At 41.6% G+C, this 17,376-nt stretch overlaps 1 protein-coding gene across 1 annotated transcript; it reads left to right on the top strand.

Annotated features, from left to right (window-relative positions):
* The first annotated feature begins 2,253 nt into the window (after window positions 1-2,253).
* ramp1 (receptor activity modifying protein 1) lies at window positions 2,254-16,644 on the top strand. The gene is made up of 3 exons (XM_063051738.1): window positions 2,254-2,629; window positions 12,101-12,239; window positions 15,701-16,644. Exons 1-3 carry the CDS (start codon window positions 2,587-2,589, stop codon window positions 15,954-15,956), a joined length of 438 nt encoding a protein of 145 aa, XP_062907808.1. The 5' UTR covers window positions 2,254-2,586; the 3' UTR covers window positions 15,957-16,644.
* Window positions 16,645-17,376: the final 732 nt, after the last annotated feature.

The raw sequence follows: 17,376 nt of genomic DNA, 5'->3' as shown, positions 1-17,376 counted from the left end.
AGATGAAGGCCAAAATGCCAAACGCCTTCTTTACTGCCCTGTCAACCTGTGACACCACTTTCAGGGAACTATGTGTTTGTACTCCTGGTACCCTCTGTTCTACAACACCCCCGAGGCTGCAGCGCTCACTGTGAAACCCTGACTTGCCTCTCCATAATGCAACACCTTGCATTTCAATGGTGCTCCTGTTGATGCAGCAAATCTGAAAACAAAACAAACAAAATTTTGAAAACACTCAGCAGGTCAGGCAGCATCTGTGGGTTGGGGGGGGGGGGGAGAGAGAACTGATTAATGTTGCAAGGCAAAATCCTGCAGTGTGTTCTTTTCCCAGCTGTCTTGTTCTAGCGTCTGTGTGCTTATCTGTGTTCTAAAATAACACGGTTTACACTGAGGGGACAGAGCTCCAAACTGCAGATTACAGGTGGTAACATTTGTTATTTACAGATAAACCTCCGAAGTTCACAGAGTTAGTTCTCACCACCATTCTGAGAACATAATTTCAGAGTGTCTCCAAAAATCAATTGTGACATCACACTATTCCATGTGTTATTTCAGCTCTTTCTGTTCCACATATTCAAACTTTGCTTTCAGTGCCGAATTACAGGAAACTTTGACAATCTAGATGGATTACACCTTGGATAGATTATATCTTGTTAGCTATCTGCTAGTGCTGTATCCTTTATAAACAAATCATTACATGTGCACATGTTGCTGCTTCCTTGGATTCTTTCAAGTTGTGCAGATGTGGTCTGACCAGATTAGTTTAATGCGCTTTTAGTTTGATTGTATTATTGAACATTTCTGCTTTTTAAGTGCACATCTCATTCCTAAATTTGCCTTTTGTCCTATGTCCACCCGATTTGTCTCCCTGATAAATATTGAACTGAAATATTTTTGTCAGTTCATTGTCACTCTCTGGGATTTTGTTAGCTCCTCCTTCACTGCATCTATTCTCATTCCCCGTTTTAATTTTTGAGCTTGTATGAGGTTTGAATCTCAGTGCTGATTCCTTGAGAGCCTTGTTTCAGTAACCCCAGCTATTTTCTAACATGGCTTCAAGCTCACCTGTTCTATTACAGCAGTGATTCAAAACTCTCAGCAGGACTCCCTAAACCTCAGGTTTAACCATTTAAGTTTTAGCTCATTTCCAAAACCTATTCACCTCGCTGCTTCTGATGTATTAGTTTCTGCCCTCGTTTCATGTCTCCTTTTCTTCTTTCATTCATATTAGGCATGTTTTATTTCTCTACAATTCCCCACCCTCGTGCCCAACATCATCCTTTGATTTTTTTTGCCACATCCCTTGTACTTACCACTGTCCAAGGACTGGTTCAAATTTACTTCAGATGGAACCAATATCTTGCTGTAACAGTTCGTTATTATTGGGGTAAACTGGGTTCAGGGTCACAGGAGATACTAGGACATGTTTTTGGCTGTTGTTATCAGTTGACAGGCAGAGGATACTAATTACAAAGCATAGGTTTAAGATCCAAGGTGAGGGACATCAGGACCGGCTTCACGCAAAGGGTGGTACGTATTTGGAATTAGCGGCCAGAAATCGTGGTTAAGGCAGAGGCAGACACATCAACAATGTTTAAAAGTCATCTAGATGAATACGAGAGGGGTAGAGGGCTATGGACCAAATGCAGGCGGCTGGGACTCGCTCACTGGACAACACGGATGAATTGGGCCGAAGGGCCTGTTCTCATGCTGTGTGACTGTGCGTGTTGGCTCGCTGTGTTTGAGAGTCCGTCTCTGAGAACGTTGTGGTCGGTGTCTGGGAGACCAGAACTAAGACTCTGCCATTGTGAACCGACCACAGCACCATCAATCCCTTCGTCCTGATCTTGAATGTGGAAAGTGAAAAGCAGCGGATCCAGCACTGATCGCTGCGGACCTCCGGTCGTCACTGGCCGCTACTGTATCCTGAAACGGAACCGCTCTGACTTCTGCCTCCCAGCCGGAGCTGCTGCATCACCCAACACCATCAGCTCCTGCTTAGCAGCCTTGAAGTCTGGTTTTTAGCTCATCTTCTGAGGTATTGTGCAAGACCTTAGTTCACAGTCTTAGAATGGTGCAGATTTATCCCGGGAATTCATTTGGTCCATTGTATCCATCCAACCAAAATTAATCTTTCAGTTTATCATAATGATACACAGTCCTGCAGCTTCCAACATCATTCATGCCTCACCGTGACTGTCATCAGGGATCAAATACGTGTTTCCCACGTGGGCTCCGGGATCTGGGAGGACCCGCTGTGGTTTTCAGAATCTCGGAGTTCAATGAGATTGAGTCAGACTGTGTCTTTGGGTTAATATGAGTTTGGGGGTCAATCGGCGGGTTTGGGTATGATTGTTTGGGCATCGCCTGGATTTTGGAAACGCGGCGAGGTTTGGGGTGGTTCTAAGTTCAGGTTTTGGGTGGGTCGCTCTCACCGGCAGGTTTCAATCGGTCGAGCTCGGCTAATTGTGTTGCTTCGGGGAGAGAACGGATCCAGGGGAGGAGTCGGGAGCTGGGAAGACTGAGTCGGGAGCTGGTGCTTTGACCGAGCTGGGATTGGCTGCCGCGCACTCCGCGTCTGTCGGAATGGCTCCGTGGACCGGCCGGCTGCTCGCAACCTTGCTGCTCGGTAAGTTGTCCCCGGACTGTCCTGCCTTCGGTTCGTCGTCCCACATTCAGAGCCCGTGTATGGACGCGGGTGCTGGCCGAGAGTGTGTGGGGTCGCGGATCGTTATGTCGTAGTGTTTCTCTCTCGCTTCCTCTACCCCGCTGCCCGATCCCCCCAATTCACAACCCTCGACCGCGGTCTGGTGGGGGTGAGGCGGATTAAGGTGATGTCGGACCAGGGAGAGCAGAGAAAGCGTGTGCGTGGTTTAGGCGGAGAAAGCACGGGGAAAACACCGACACGAGAAATGGAAGCGGCAGCGCAGGTTTAGACATGCACAGAGAAGGTATGGAGAGAGAACCCGAAGACAAGGAGGGTCAGGACTAGGGGACCTTCATTCTCCGAGACATGGGTAGCGAGATGTATTGCAGATGCGGGTTGAAACAGACGGAGCTGAATAGTCACGGTCACGAAAGCGTGTACAGAGGGAGGACTGGAAAAGCGAAGATCTATGGAGACAAAGCCTGAGACGCCGGGGAACACAGCCGTGAACGCGCAGCTTGGGGCTCGGGCAGAGAGCGCTGCAAGGAAGGAGCTTTGAAGAGGCAAAGAAGCACAACACTGCCCGCGACGGGGAGCAGGAGGCACGGAGACTCGTCACGGAAACGCCGGTGAGCGGAGCTGCTCTATCGGGATGATTAAGGACACGAAAGATCTCCAGACCCCCTCGAGTGGGTGTTATCCGGACCGTTCGCTGGCCGGCAAATCCCGACAATGACGGAAGCCAACTGCCTGATATCGGTTGTTACCCCGTCCCCCTCTAAACTTAGCCGAATGGAACCTGGGTTCTGGTTTGGGGCGAAGAGCAAATCCTCGCGGGCTCCAACCGGGAGTGGCAGCGCTCGGAAGGTCTGTGTGCCCTTTCTTCCAATTGCTATTTGATATCGGTGCCCCGGCAGCTCGTCACTGGACGCTGAAATGTTTATTTTAAATCTCTCTCTTCAACGCATACATTTATCGAACGCCTTCTACAGTCTCCCGTCCTCAGTAGTCGTGTCCTTAGAAATAAAAAAGGGGCGTTCAGTGCCATTAAATGCGTGTTGTTGTCATAATGTTTTGCTTTGAGTGTAAGGTTTAAAACATGGAAATCAGGTACTGTAGACTAGTCGCCGTGACCGCACAGACGCTCTGGGTGGTGGAGATTTAAATGCATCGACAGCGGATGTGCAGTCCCAGCTCCAGTGCATTCGCAATCTGCAAATAACACCGTTCACTGTTAGATCTTCAGGCACCAGATTTCTAAACCGGCCATAGGTACTAGCTCGTTATTTCTCCCTTGCAGTATAAATTATTTTTAGTAACTTACAGCAAATGTATCTTGCACTGTAGCGCTGACGCAGAGACAACAAACCTCGCGGCAGATGTCAGTGGCAATAAAAATACTGAGAAAATGCCAATACTCAGCCGGCAGCATCGGTGCAGAGGGTGTCACGGCAAAGGTTTCTGGTCGAAAATCGTCGTTTTAATTTGCGGGGTGGGCTGGGGGACGGAAGGAAGGGACGGGGAAGGAAAAGGGAGCATCTCTGATAAGGTGCCATGGTTTCTATTGTGATAAGTTTTTCGACTCCCCAAATCATTAAGGGGGATTAGCAAGAAGATACAAAGGAGACTGTAAAAGCTGTACATTGCAGAGCTGTAGGGAATGTCTGGCAAGTAGGCAATGGAGGATTTAATTAATTAACGTTACAAAGTCCACAGCTGAACTGCACAGGTATGAAGAAAGTTGGTTGAAACTCTGAGTCCGGAGAGCCATAATGTGCCTGGAGGAAGATGAGGTGTTGTGTTTGGGACTCATCATTATAGTGCAGGCGATTGACAAACGAGAACTGAAGTGACCGGTAGCAGGAAATTCAGGGTTACAGCTGCAAACATAACATCAAGGTATCACCCATTTTGTGTTTATTTTCTCCAACACGGAAGAAACTACCTTTAGGGCATCAAACATAGAAGGCAAGGCTTAAAGATATAATGATTTCCTCTCTAAGTTCTAACAAAGGATCCTCGACCTGAAACAATATTTCGCTATCCATGACTACAGTACTGATTTATTGAATGCTTCCTACATTTATTTCAAATTTCCAGCATCTTTTCTGATTTTTAAAAAATTTATAACTGAGTTGTTAAAAATTAAAAATACATCATGAATGGACGGAGTCAACATGATGTAGCAACTTGCATCTTTAGTCACACAGCATCAAGCTCAACTTATCCTTATTGACCAAGCTGCTCACTTGAGCTAGTCTCGTTTGCTTACGTTTGATCAACGCTCCTCCAAACCTTTCCTCAGCACCTGTCGGTCCAAATCTGCCTCAGCAGTTCTAATAAGGGGCCATGAAATGTCCTCCGTGAGTAAGATTAAAGAGAATCTCAAGGCATCTTATACACACATTAAAAACAACTGGGAAGAGAATAGGAGCACTCAAGGCAAAGGGGGCAAATTATGCCTGGAGCCACAGGAAGTGGGTGAAGAATTAAATCAACACATTGCATCAGTATTCACTGAGGAGAGGAACATGGAAGGTAGTGAGATCATGAGGGATACAGTATATTGATATTGTGTAATATGTTGATATCAAAGAGGAGGTGGTGTCTGGGCATTTGAAGAACATTAATGTGGATAAGTCCCCATAGCACAATGAGATCTATCGTAGGTTATTGAGAGTCAGGGGAGATCGTTCGGTCCTTGACAGAGATCCTTGTATTCTCTTTAGTCAGACGCAAAGCCCTAGACTACTGGAGAATAGCCAGTGTTCTTTTGTTTTGAAAAGGCAATAGAGACAAAGTAGGAATTTATAGGCTGGTGAGTTTTGTCAGTGGTTGGGCATCATTGCAGAAGATTACTGGAAGATAGATTCTACTCATGGAAAAGCATATCTTTATCATCAATAGTCAATGTGGTTTTGTGTGTGTGTGGTTGGGGGGGGGGGTGTCACATCTTATAAACTTGATTGTGTGAATTTTTTTTCCCAAGGAGAGGACATAGTCGATTAATAGTAAGGCATATTGTCAAAGTGGACTTTAATAAAACTTTCAACAAGGTTCCTCATGAAGATTTGAGGAACCTTGCTCCTCAGAAGATTTAAGGCATATAGGAACTTTGGTAGAGGTTTCAAAACTGGCTTGGTTGTAGAATGATATTGTTTGTGTGAAAAGGTGCTTTATAAATAAAGTTATTATTTTTTCTCAGCTCAAGCTGGTAAAGCCTGGGGTACAGGCATAGTCAAGCATGCTCATTTGTCAATTGCTAGGAACTTTCAGACTATTCAATTTAGTATTGTAGCTTTCTGGAGATTTACATGAATATTGTTGTGTCGGGCTAATTGTTTAATGCTATAGTGTAGAAACTCTGGGATGTTACCAGTTGTAAATATTATTGTTGTTATTACAATTATTAAAACAGTTTAGTGGTGGAGAGGAGTGATTCTGACCTGTGATGTTCTGCAATGGGATCTTTGATTGTGATTTGGATGAAAACGTGCTTGGGATAACTGGTTAGTTTGCAGATGACATGAAAGTTGGCAACGTTATGGAAAGTGAGGAGGATTGTCAGGTGGTTCAGCAGAATATAGACCAACTGGTCTATCACAGGCTTTTAAAATGGAAGAATGGCAATCATGTTTTAATCATTAGAGATCTGAGATGGCTAATTCTGGGGTGTTGTGAAAGGATAGATAAAGAGTAACAATTGTCCCATTCATTGTTTTGACAAATTATTGGAACAATTATGTTGAACAGCTTGAATCATTACTCAGATCTTTTATCTTTATTGGAGAAGAAGCAATATGGATTCATTGAGAAAAGGTTGTGTCTAAAGATGAAGTCAATCAGGATGGAACATTTGATTTTGCCTTCATGGATTTTAACGAGGAATTTGGCAAAGATCTTCCTAATAAATTAGAAAGTAAACTCTCAAAGGATTTTAATAAAAAGTTACAATTTGGATTAAATGTCACATTTTTTTGGGGAGAAAGCTGTGGACGATTGGGAGTTCCAGTAACTGGACAGTTGTGTGGAGTGGGTTGCTGCAGAGTGCAGTGATAGGCTCTTTGCTTTGTATGATGTGTGGTAATGATTTGGACATAAATGTAGCAGTAATGGCTAACAAGTTTGGTAATGATACCAATATTGTTAATAATGAGGAAGGAAGCTCCAGGCCTCAGGAAAGTATCAGTGGCTGGTTGGACGAGTCCATATATGGGACATGGAGTTCAACCCAGAGAAGCAGAAAGTATTGCTTTGGGGAGGGCAGATATGACAAGGGGATACATAAGCCCCTAGGTGTAAAATAACAAGCATGAGTACTTGTCCAGATTCCTGAAGGAAACAGCACAAGGGGGTTACGAATATAATTGGAATAATTGCCATTATTCGGCAAACTGAAAGGAAGAAGGGCACCTTGGAATGGTTTAAAAGATATCTGGTTAGGCACAGGCAGATACCACACTGAGTGGCCTCTCTATTAGATACACCTGTACACCTTGTTAATACACCAGTCATGTGGCAGCAGGTCAGTGCATTAAAAACATGTAGGTATGGTCAGAGGTTCAGTTGCTGCTCAGAACAAATATCAGAATGGGGAAGAAATGTGATCTAAGTGACTTTGACTGCCGAATGATTGTTGGTGCCTGATGAGGTAGTTTGAATATCTCAGAAACTCCTGATCTCATGCACAATACTCTCTAGAGTTTATGGAGAATAGTTCAAAAAAATTAAAAACCTAGTAAGCAGCAGTTCTGTGGGCAAAATTGCCTTGTTAATGAGAAAAGTCAGAGGAGAATGGCCAGACTGGTTCATGGTGGCAGGAAGCTGACAGCAATTCAAATAACCACACACTACAACAGTGGTGTGCAGAAGGATATCTCAGAACACACAACACATTGAACATTGAAGGGCAACAGCTGAAGACCACGAATGTACACTCTGTGGCCACTTTATCATTATTCCCGGAGGTACTTAATAAAGTGGCCATTGAGCATACGTACATGCCCGAGCACCAAACTACATCATGGATGTGCTAACACGAGAGTGTATGATGTTGTTGCTACGATGAACAATTATATTTATGTGGAGTGACAGACTAGGCTGAGGTTGTTCCTTTAGAATAAACAAGACTGAAGAATTAATTCATTAATGTGTAAATTATGGAAGACCCAGACACAGTAAACAGGAAGGACTTATTTCTCTTGGTGGTGAGCAAGATAGCTGAGGGATGTAGATGTAATTGATTGGATTTGAGCAGAGCCAAGGTAGAAAGCTCTCACTCAGGTGTGAAAGGGTGATGGAGAGAGAAACTCATGTTAATATAAAGGTCCCTGAAAAAACCTGGCTTGAAGAAGGGTAATGTGCAGATCGAGAGACAGAGACTGGGACTTTGAAGTAACTCAGCCAATTGTTTATGTAAATACAAAAGCCTGCAGATACTGAAATCTGGAATGCCGAGAGAACTCCGAGTTGAGCAGTATCCATGGAGGCAAAAGGTGTAATGCAGAGACCCTGCATTAGTCCTAAGTTTTTTCAAGTGTTACATTTTTAGTTCCTTTGAGCCCATTGTGTTAAGTTGGCAAAAGAAGATATCTTCTCTGTTGCAAATAATCCATAAACTAACAACTGTACTATAACTACACATGCTATTCAGAGAACAGTAGCCAACGGTGAATTGAACTATGGTCCAATGCCAGCAATAAACTACACCCAGTATTACTGGGCATGAACCAGTGTACACAACAATTTGATTAGCCAGCTCGTGCCCTCCTATATATTCCCTCCCTCAGTGCAATCAATAAAAGCTAATAAACATAAGTATAATAAACAATAATATCAATTACAATGCATTCTGCCATAAGCAGTGTATATTACTTGGGTACTAGACTGATTAGTAGGTAAGTGCCTGGTGAAATTTAATGCTGAAATGCGAGCTGTTCTATATCTAGAAGATGATTAATGAGGGGAATTTAGTGATAAAACTTGAACAGGAATAAACAGAAAGGGGAAAGTACCCATCACGTTCTAACAATCAGGATAAACCTCGATCCTCAATCTGTGCCACTTACCAACCAACCTATATCAGGTTACTTCAAAATCAATGCTCATTTTTGCTAATGAATTCTTGTTTATCTTTGTCTATTAATACTTGGAATATGCAAGTCAAGTCAATAGCTGTACCTAAACTGCCAATAAGTGATTTGCTAGGCTATTTCAGAGGTCACTGAAGAGTGAACAGTGTCGTTGTGAGAGTTTCAGAAGGTACGTTTCCTTCCTGAGACCCGGATTCCAATGATACAGTATTTGATGGTGTCTGAACCTATGGTAGCCTGTAATGCATTTAGTTACTAATTTAAATTCCCAGTCATCCCAGTGGCAATCGAAGCTCGGGTATGTTTCCAAGTTGGGATTGAGTACAAAATGAAAGGAAACCTCTAAGTGTTGAGTGTTTGGTGGAGAGACTGCAGGGACTGGGAGATGCTGTATTGTTGATCTAATTCAATAGTGCATTCTGTGATATTTCATTTTTTTAAATTGCTTCTCAAACGCTCATTTTTGATGTTGTTTTAGACTTTATTTACTGCATTCACATTTAGTCTAACTTCTTTATCTCCTCTCAGCTGGACTTGTATAGTCATTGTGATAACTTTTTTAGTATACAGTAAATAGCTTTGACTTCTTTGTGTATCCCTCTTAGAAATTAGTTTAAATATATCTTTTCATTGATCTTTCTCCAATCGTAAAGTCATAAAGAGTGCAGAATCATATAGATTCCTAAATTAGGATAAAGTAAACGTGAATAAGTAATAAAAAGTAACTCTTCTATAGATCCAATGGCAAGCAATGGTAAATTTAGACAAATGATTTAATATTTACCAGTTCTGGCTTTTTAGTATTTTCTGCATATTTTCCTTGTTTGTATTTACAACTCTCAGCATACGTTTCTGTACGATTAGTTCACGCTTTCAGCACTGTGTCTCAGAACAAAATAAAAATGAAAGCTGTAGACTAAGCACGCCTCAGATTTGCTGGGCCGGTGCCAGGGAGAGAGAACTAAAATTAGAAGCCAAAGCATTAGAACTATTTCTATTAGACTAGGAGAGTCAAAGAGTAGATTTAATAGATCTTCTTAAAGCAAGAATCTTTATGATGTAAGCCTACAGTATGGTTAAGTTATTCAGTGATGGCAGATTGCAAATGTTACACCCCTCACTAAGGAGAGAGGACGACGAGTTTTTGGATTCACTCAAATGGGGGAAAAGTTAAGGTAGAGAATTCCATTTATGGGACTGAAATAATTCAAGCTGGAATCATTTCAGAATGTTGGGAAAGGTGCAGGTCCTGTGATTATTCTGTAGTGTTTTGGTGCAAATGTAACAAAGTGAATTTTTTCCAATGCTGAAATCTTTGATTCCCTGTCATCCTCACTGCTTTTCATTTCCCTATACTTCCCTGCTTTTGAAGGATGTGGCTTCAGCACTGAGATCTAGAATTCCTTACCTAAATCCCTACCTGTTGTCAATCTTTCCACCTCTAAGATCAGAGTCAAACTTTGTTCTCTAATACCCACTTGTAAGAAGACTTTCATTCACTTGTAATGCGCTCACCATGCAGGTGTCCTAATCTGCCGTGCCTGTAAGATCAATTTCTTGGGAAAACCCATTAACAACTGCTCTAAGGACAATGTGGTTCAAATTCCTCTTCACACGGGGCACTGCAAGAATTTTTTTTTTGCCATTCCATATATTGTAGTAAAATCTGTGCAGACCTTTGTTAATGGTTGCCTAGGGAATGGTCAGTTAACCATCAGCGTTGTACAGGGTAAGTCCACACTATTCTACAAGCAAGCTGTTTGTACAATGAATCCCAATATTGAACACAGTAGTCCTACTGGGCCATCATTTAAACTTTAATAATATTCATAATACTTTAATAATGCACTTTAATTGTTCTGAGCATTTGTGACAAATGCATAATTCCATCTGGGATTTTTTACAGCTTATTAACAGATATTTTCTGCCTTCAACACCCTTGAATTTATACCCTGTAATACATTCTACTTTCCCATAGCACTCAGCCCACTTCCTGACATTATTTAGACTAAAGTGTAACACTAGAGATGAATTGCATCTACCACTATTGCTCTAAGCCATTCCCTTTGACATCAGCTGAAGATCAGCTTATACTGTAGCAGATTTATTGATCTATTCTTTGAACTACAGGTGGCCTTTGAACTGTCTGATCTGAGGTACCATTTCCAACACTTCTAGAAAAATCACCCTTCTTAGGCTGGTCTTTCCTTTCTAGTCAATTCTGAAACATTTTCTTCTGTAGACTCACCACTCCCAACCAAATATAATAGTGCCTTCAGAATAAATGCTGGCTACTATTTTGTTCTTTACCTATGCAGTTGGTAACTTAGTCTTGAAATTTAAAACCCCAAAGCTATTCCATGTATGTTGGTGACCTTGGCTACTCTCCAGATGGCTGGTATGAATGCAGCCTGAAATGTAAATACAGGAGCCTTTGCGGTCCACTCCCACAGGCGCTAAGCTTCACCATGTAAAACCGTAATTCATCGAACTTTAACTTGCAAGTCTCAATCTTTCCCCCCATTATCTCACATTTCTTCCATAGTCCACTAAGTGGTACAGGTTGGCCCTTTGAATGTTAATTATTGTTTGGAACATAGCCAATCCTGAGCTGTCATAAACAGGAGAGATTCTGCAGATGTTGGAAACCTTAAGCAGCAAACACAAAATGCTGGAGGAACTCAGCAAGTCAGGCAGCAATGTCTTTGGAGGGGGCATACCCAGTCAATGTTTCAGGACAAGACCCTTCATCAGGATTGAACCATCAAATACTGCTGATAGCTTTAAGATATTCTTGCCCTAACATTGCTTTCCTGACTTTCCCCATCCCCAATATTTAAGGGGAACATGAGGGGAACTTCATTCAGAGGGTGGTGAGGCTGTGGAACGAGCTGCTAGTGGAAGTGGTGGATATAAGTTTGATTGCAACATTTAAGTTTGGATAAGTACCTACATGTGAGGGATATGAAGGGTCCAGGTATTTAATTTCTGCTTCTCATTCCTTGCTCTCATTTAACTCCTATCGACCTTCTTTCAGGAGTTTTTGCTGTCTTGTTTTGAGACTTGTATAAGCTGGACTCATGGTCCTCCTCATTCATGTTTTTGTTTGAGTCCAATGCTCAAAGCACTCACAACCTGAACAAAGTTTATTCTTGTGTTGCCTTGGAAGCCTTACCTGATTCAGGGCTCAGCTCATTGTTACAATGAAAGGATGGTATCTTTGTAACTGCACTACGTAAGTGCCAAGTCCCATGTAAGGTTCCTGGGGTTAAGCCAGAATCCATAACCCCTCAGTTGTGATAGAGGTGTGTTTAAAACTCTAATTGTTTTTACTAAAGTTGTTATATTTATTTGTTCACAGTAAATCAACTGAATCTGCTCTCTGCTTGCAACGAAGCCTATTACTCCTATCTTCTTAAACACATTTGCTTGGAGGCTTACAGATTTCAGATGACAGATGTTGGAAAAAAACTCTGGTGTGACTGGGAAGAAACACTAAGGTCTGTGTGGAATTTATTGTAAAAGAGAGTGAACTATTTCACCACTTCTGAAGTGCACAGTCCTCACTGTATTATCATGTCATAAAACATTTACTTTTCAATCTCTTAAGTGTCTCTGTGTGGTTATCAGTATGAAACCTTTGAGTGTAGGGATGCGTGCATCCAGTTGTAATTAACTATAGACTTGGTTGAGATTAATACCTGATGATTGGAGGGTGGCAAATGTTATGCTTTGTACAAAAGGGGAGGTAGAGATAACCCTGGGAATTATAGACCAGTGAAGCTTACTTCAACAGTGGAAAAATGATTGGAGAAGATTCTTAGTGCCAGTATTTATGAGCATTTGAAGAAGTATAGTCAACATGGCCTTGTGAGGGGCAGGTCATGTCTCACAAGCCTGATTGAATTCACTGGGGATGTAACAAAGTATATTGATCAAGATAGAGCAGTGGATGTAATATATATGGATTTTAAGGTTTCCCATGGCAGGCTCATCCAGAAAGTCAGGAGGCATGGGATCCAGGGCAACTTGACTGTGTGGATTCAGAATTAACTTGTCCTTAGAAGGCAGAGGGTGGGTGTAGATGGAGTGTATTTTGCCTGGTGTTCCGCAGGGATCTGTTCTGGGACCACTGCTCTTTTTATAAATGACTTGGATGAGTAAGAGGAAGGGAGGATTAGTAAGTTTACTGTTGTATGAAGGTTGATGGACATGTGGATAGTGTAGAAGATTGTCTAATGTGGATATTGACAAGATGCAGAGCTGACTGAGCAGTGACAGATGAAGTTCAACCTGAAGAAACGTGAAGTGATTCATTTTGGAAGGCCATATTTGAAGACAGAATACAGGATTCTTAGCAGTGTGGAGGAACAGAGAGATATTGTGGTCCATGTCCATAGACCCCTCAAAGTTACCATGCCAGTTGATAGGGTGTTTAAGAAGGTATATGGCATTTTAGCCTTCACTAGTTGGGGGATTGAGTTCAAGAGCTGCAACTATAAAACCCTGGTTAGACCACACTTGGAATACTGTGTTCGGTTCTGATTGCTTCATTATCAGAAGGATATAGAAGCTTTAGAGGAGGTGTGGAGGAGATCTATCAGGATGATGCTCAGATTAGATTGGATGCTTGGATGAAGAGAGTTTGAACAAGCTAGGGCTACTCTCTTTGGAGCGAAGAAGGATGAGAGGCAACATGATAGAGGTGTATGAGATGATGAGAAGCATAGATAGAGTGCAGAGCCGGAGGCTTTTTCCAGGACAGAAATGACTAACATGACCGGGCATACCTTTAAAGTGATTGGAGCAAAGCATAGGGGCAGAATATCAGAGGAATGTTTTATGCATAGAGAGGTGTGAGTGTGTGAAACGCACTGCCAAGGGTGGTGGTAGAGGCAGATATATTGGGGGCATTTAACAAACCCTTATGCAGACGTAGTGTATGGATGATAGAAAAATGAAGGGCTATGTAGGAGGGAAGGGTTAGATTGACCGAAGAGTAGGTTAAAAGATCGACACAATATTGTGGACAGAAGGGCCTGTACTCTATTGTGGTGTTCTGTGCCAGAGGCATTCTTGCTCTGAGCTGCTTAGTACTACGTTTGGTGGTGTACATTTAGGTTGTGAACTGTTGGAGGAGTTGAAGTTTAGGAGTTAGAACGGGAAGGAACACGGAGAAAAAGACAGTAATAAAGCAGTGATCTACGCTGCTGATTATCAGTATTTTAAAAGTTTGTCATTAAACATTGAAAAATAGAAAGACCATTTATCCAGTAACTCCTGGAACCCTAAGATAACCCACAGACTTTACGGGAAGATGCAAGTACTTTTGAAGTACTGGTAGAGGTAGGAAACATGGCGCCAATGGCAAGCTTCTGATGAGTCAGGTTATCTGTTAATTTATTATGATAACAAGTGGTCACATCTGTGTACCTGCTGACTGTGAGTATAATCAAAACCAAGATCGATATTTTCAGAAGGGAAAGTGATCTCATTGACCAAGATCCCTTTCACTGGTTCTTGCTCCTCCTACTTTCATTTTTGTTTGCTTTATCCCGCTGAGTAACTTAATGCACTTGAATTTTGTTCCAGAACTTTCAGCAACCTGTACAGTATCTGTGATTAGAATCGTGGAACACTATGGCATAGAAATAGGCCATTTGGCCCATCTAATTTGTGCTGAATTGTTATTCTCCCTAATCCCATCAACATGACCTGGAGCCTTCATACCCCTCACATCTAGGTACTTATCCAAACTTAAATGTTGCAATCAAACTCGTATCCACCACTTCCACTAGCAGCTTGTTTCACAGTCTCACCATGCTCTGAATGAAGTTCCCCTCATGTTCCCCTTAAATATTAGACATCTCATCCTTAACCTATGATTTCTAGTACTAGTCTCACCCAACCTTAATAGCAAAATCCTGCTTACGTTAATCATAATTTTGTATACCTCTTGCAAATCTCCCCTCATTCTCTTAAAATCCAGAGAATAAAGTTCTAACCTATTTAACCTCTTTCTCTAACTCGTGTCCTGCCAATATCCTTGTATAGTTTCTCTGTTATTTCAATCTTGATACCTTTCCTGTAGGTAGGTGCTCAGAACTGCAGACACTACTCCAAATTTGGCCTCATCAACAACTTATGCAATTTCATAACATTCAAATTCCTGTACTCAATATTTTGATTTATGAAGGCCAGTGTGTAAAGCTCTCTTTACAACCCCATCTACCTTTGATGCCACTTTCAAGGAATTATGGATCTGTGTTCCTATCTGTTCTACCACACCCCTCAGTGCCCTACCTTTCGCTATGTAAGTTCTGTCTTGGTTTGTCCTCCCAAAGTGTACACCTCACACTTGTGTATATGAAATTCCATCTGCTATTTTCAGTCCATTTTTAGATTAGCTTAGATAGCCTTTCTCGTTGTTCATTACGCCACACAGTCTTGGTGTCATCCACAAATCTGCTGATCCACTTCAGCACATTATCATCCAGATTGTTGATATAGATGTTAAGTAACGATGGATCCAATACTGAGCCCTGGGGCACACCCCTAGTCATTGGCTTCCAATTACTATCACCCTTTGGCTTCTCACATTAAGCCAATGTGAATTCAATTTACTACCTCATTCTGGGTGGTATTCTTGTTAAGATTCCCACCTTGTATTCTGTTGGCACATCTGCAGTTTTCTAATAACATCTAAAGACCGATAACAAATAATTAGAAACGGGCTCATTAAAGTTTTGTCTGTAAATCATTCATCAGGACATGGAGCTGAGTTGCACAAAAAATGAAATGTGCATTTTTGTCCAGTGGGCACATGTTCATTTTCACTCACAGGGTAATTCTGTTTTCTGTACAGTGGATCACTAATTTGACGAGTCTTATTTTTGTTTGCATTCAAATGTTTTCAATGGTATCTTTACACTGTACTAACAAATGCTCTCATTTTTTGTAGTTCCTATAGAGATATTACAAACTGCACATTTTTGATTGCTAACAAGATGGATTGTTTTTGGCCGAATCAGATGGTGGACCAGTTCTTCATTACCATTCACAAAGAATACTTTGTAAACTGTTCCATCTCTGGGAGAGCCTTGGGGGATCCTCCAAACAACATAGTAGGACCTTTCATTATGATCCCGGTGATGATTACTCTGCTTATGACAGCACTTGTCGTGTGGAGGAGCAAGCGGAATGAAGGCATTGTATAAAAAACTATTTTATCATCCCTTCTACTGGTTAGAGAACATGTGAAATTCAACCATTTGACAAGATGATGTTGCTCTGTTTGACTTTGCATTGAAGAGAGTGAAAAGCAAGGGACTGAACTGCAGCATCTGAAATGGAATCATTGAACTGTCATATGGTACATAAACAAAAAATAATGTCTGGACACATCAGGAATTGCTACATTTGTCAAGGTGGAATACTTGGGCATAGTGAAATTAGAACAGTCTGCACTGGGTTATTAAGCATGTAACTAGTGAATAAAATTTTAACAAATTTTATAGCAATTGGGTTGGGTAACCATGCTGCCTTAACTCATGCCTGAGAAATTGTTAATGACTGAACTCCATACAAAAAAACACTTCAGGTACTCAAGTTGTGTGTGGATACCTGTACCATTTTCTTGATATGCTCAACACTCATTGATCCACTTGTGTATTTTTTGATGTCTTGTTGACAATGATCCTTTTTGAAGGAGAATGAATTGGCCAGTTATTGGAGAGAACATAAACCAATCACTAGTGAATGTTCAAATCACACCATGAGGCAGAATATGTCAAGAAAAAAAAAACACAGAACTTTTAACTTTTTGTTTTAATCTGGAAGATTTCTCAGTAATTTGATTGTTAGAAATGTGCTGAGCTAGACAAAATAGGTACATCTGAATCACTATTCTGGACCACCTTAAAATCAGGCAGGGTGGTAAAGTGACCTCTGGCTTCTTTCGGTGGCTGGGATTGAGAATGGAACATTGGTTACAGTTTCAGCTGCTTTCATTCTCTGGGGAAACCAAGTTTAAATGGGTAGTGCATTCAGACTTGGCATAGTTACTCACATTTACTTAGTCTAACATTCATTGTCTAAAGTTACACACAAAAATAGAACTGTTTCTCAAAAGTTTTCAATATCTTTGAGAGGATAAAAGTGGAAAAGAATACTTTTGTAAGAGATCAATAAAAGTACAGACATTGCATGAATAAAGAGACTAATGAAACCTTAAAAAAATGAAGAACAAATGTCAGTGACAAATTGGAACAAACACAGAATGTGCCAGAAGCACATCGTGGTCTGAGCTGTTGGGACAGAAACTGTTCCATGTTGCTGACTTCATCAGAACTGCGAAAAGGCAAAGTTGAAACTATACAAGTAGGGGCAGAGAAAGGGGGGAAAGAAAGTGGACCTGGGTAGGGTGAGAATAAAAAGGGATTGCAATTGGTTAAGGGAGCAAGACAATAATAAAAAAAAAATAGCAGGAGCCTGAGGAAAACATAGCAGAGAGAAAGTTGTCAAGGGCCAGAGATCTAGCAGAGGTTCAACCCTCTGGCTCACCTCAAGTCCCAGCCTGCATCACACAGGCATTCCCCATTATAAACCCCCTGTTCACAAGAATGGAAGCAAGGCAGT

This window comes from Mobula hypostoma, chromosome 6 (assembly GCF_963921235.1).
Source record: "Mobula hypostoma chromosome 6, sMobHyp1.1, whole genome shotgun sequence".
NCBI classification, from domain to species: domain Eukaryota; kingdom Metazoa; phylum Chordata; class Chondrichthyes; order Myliobatiformes; family Myliobatidae; genus Mobula; species Mobula hypostoma.
Note: the sequence above shows the minus strand (reverse complement) of the source record. Positions and strands in the feature narration are given on the sequence as shown.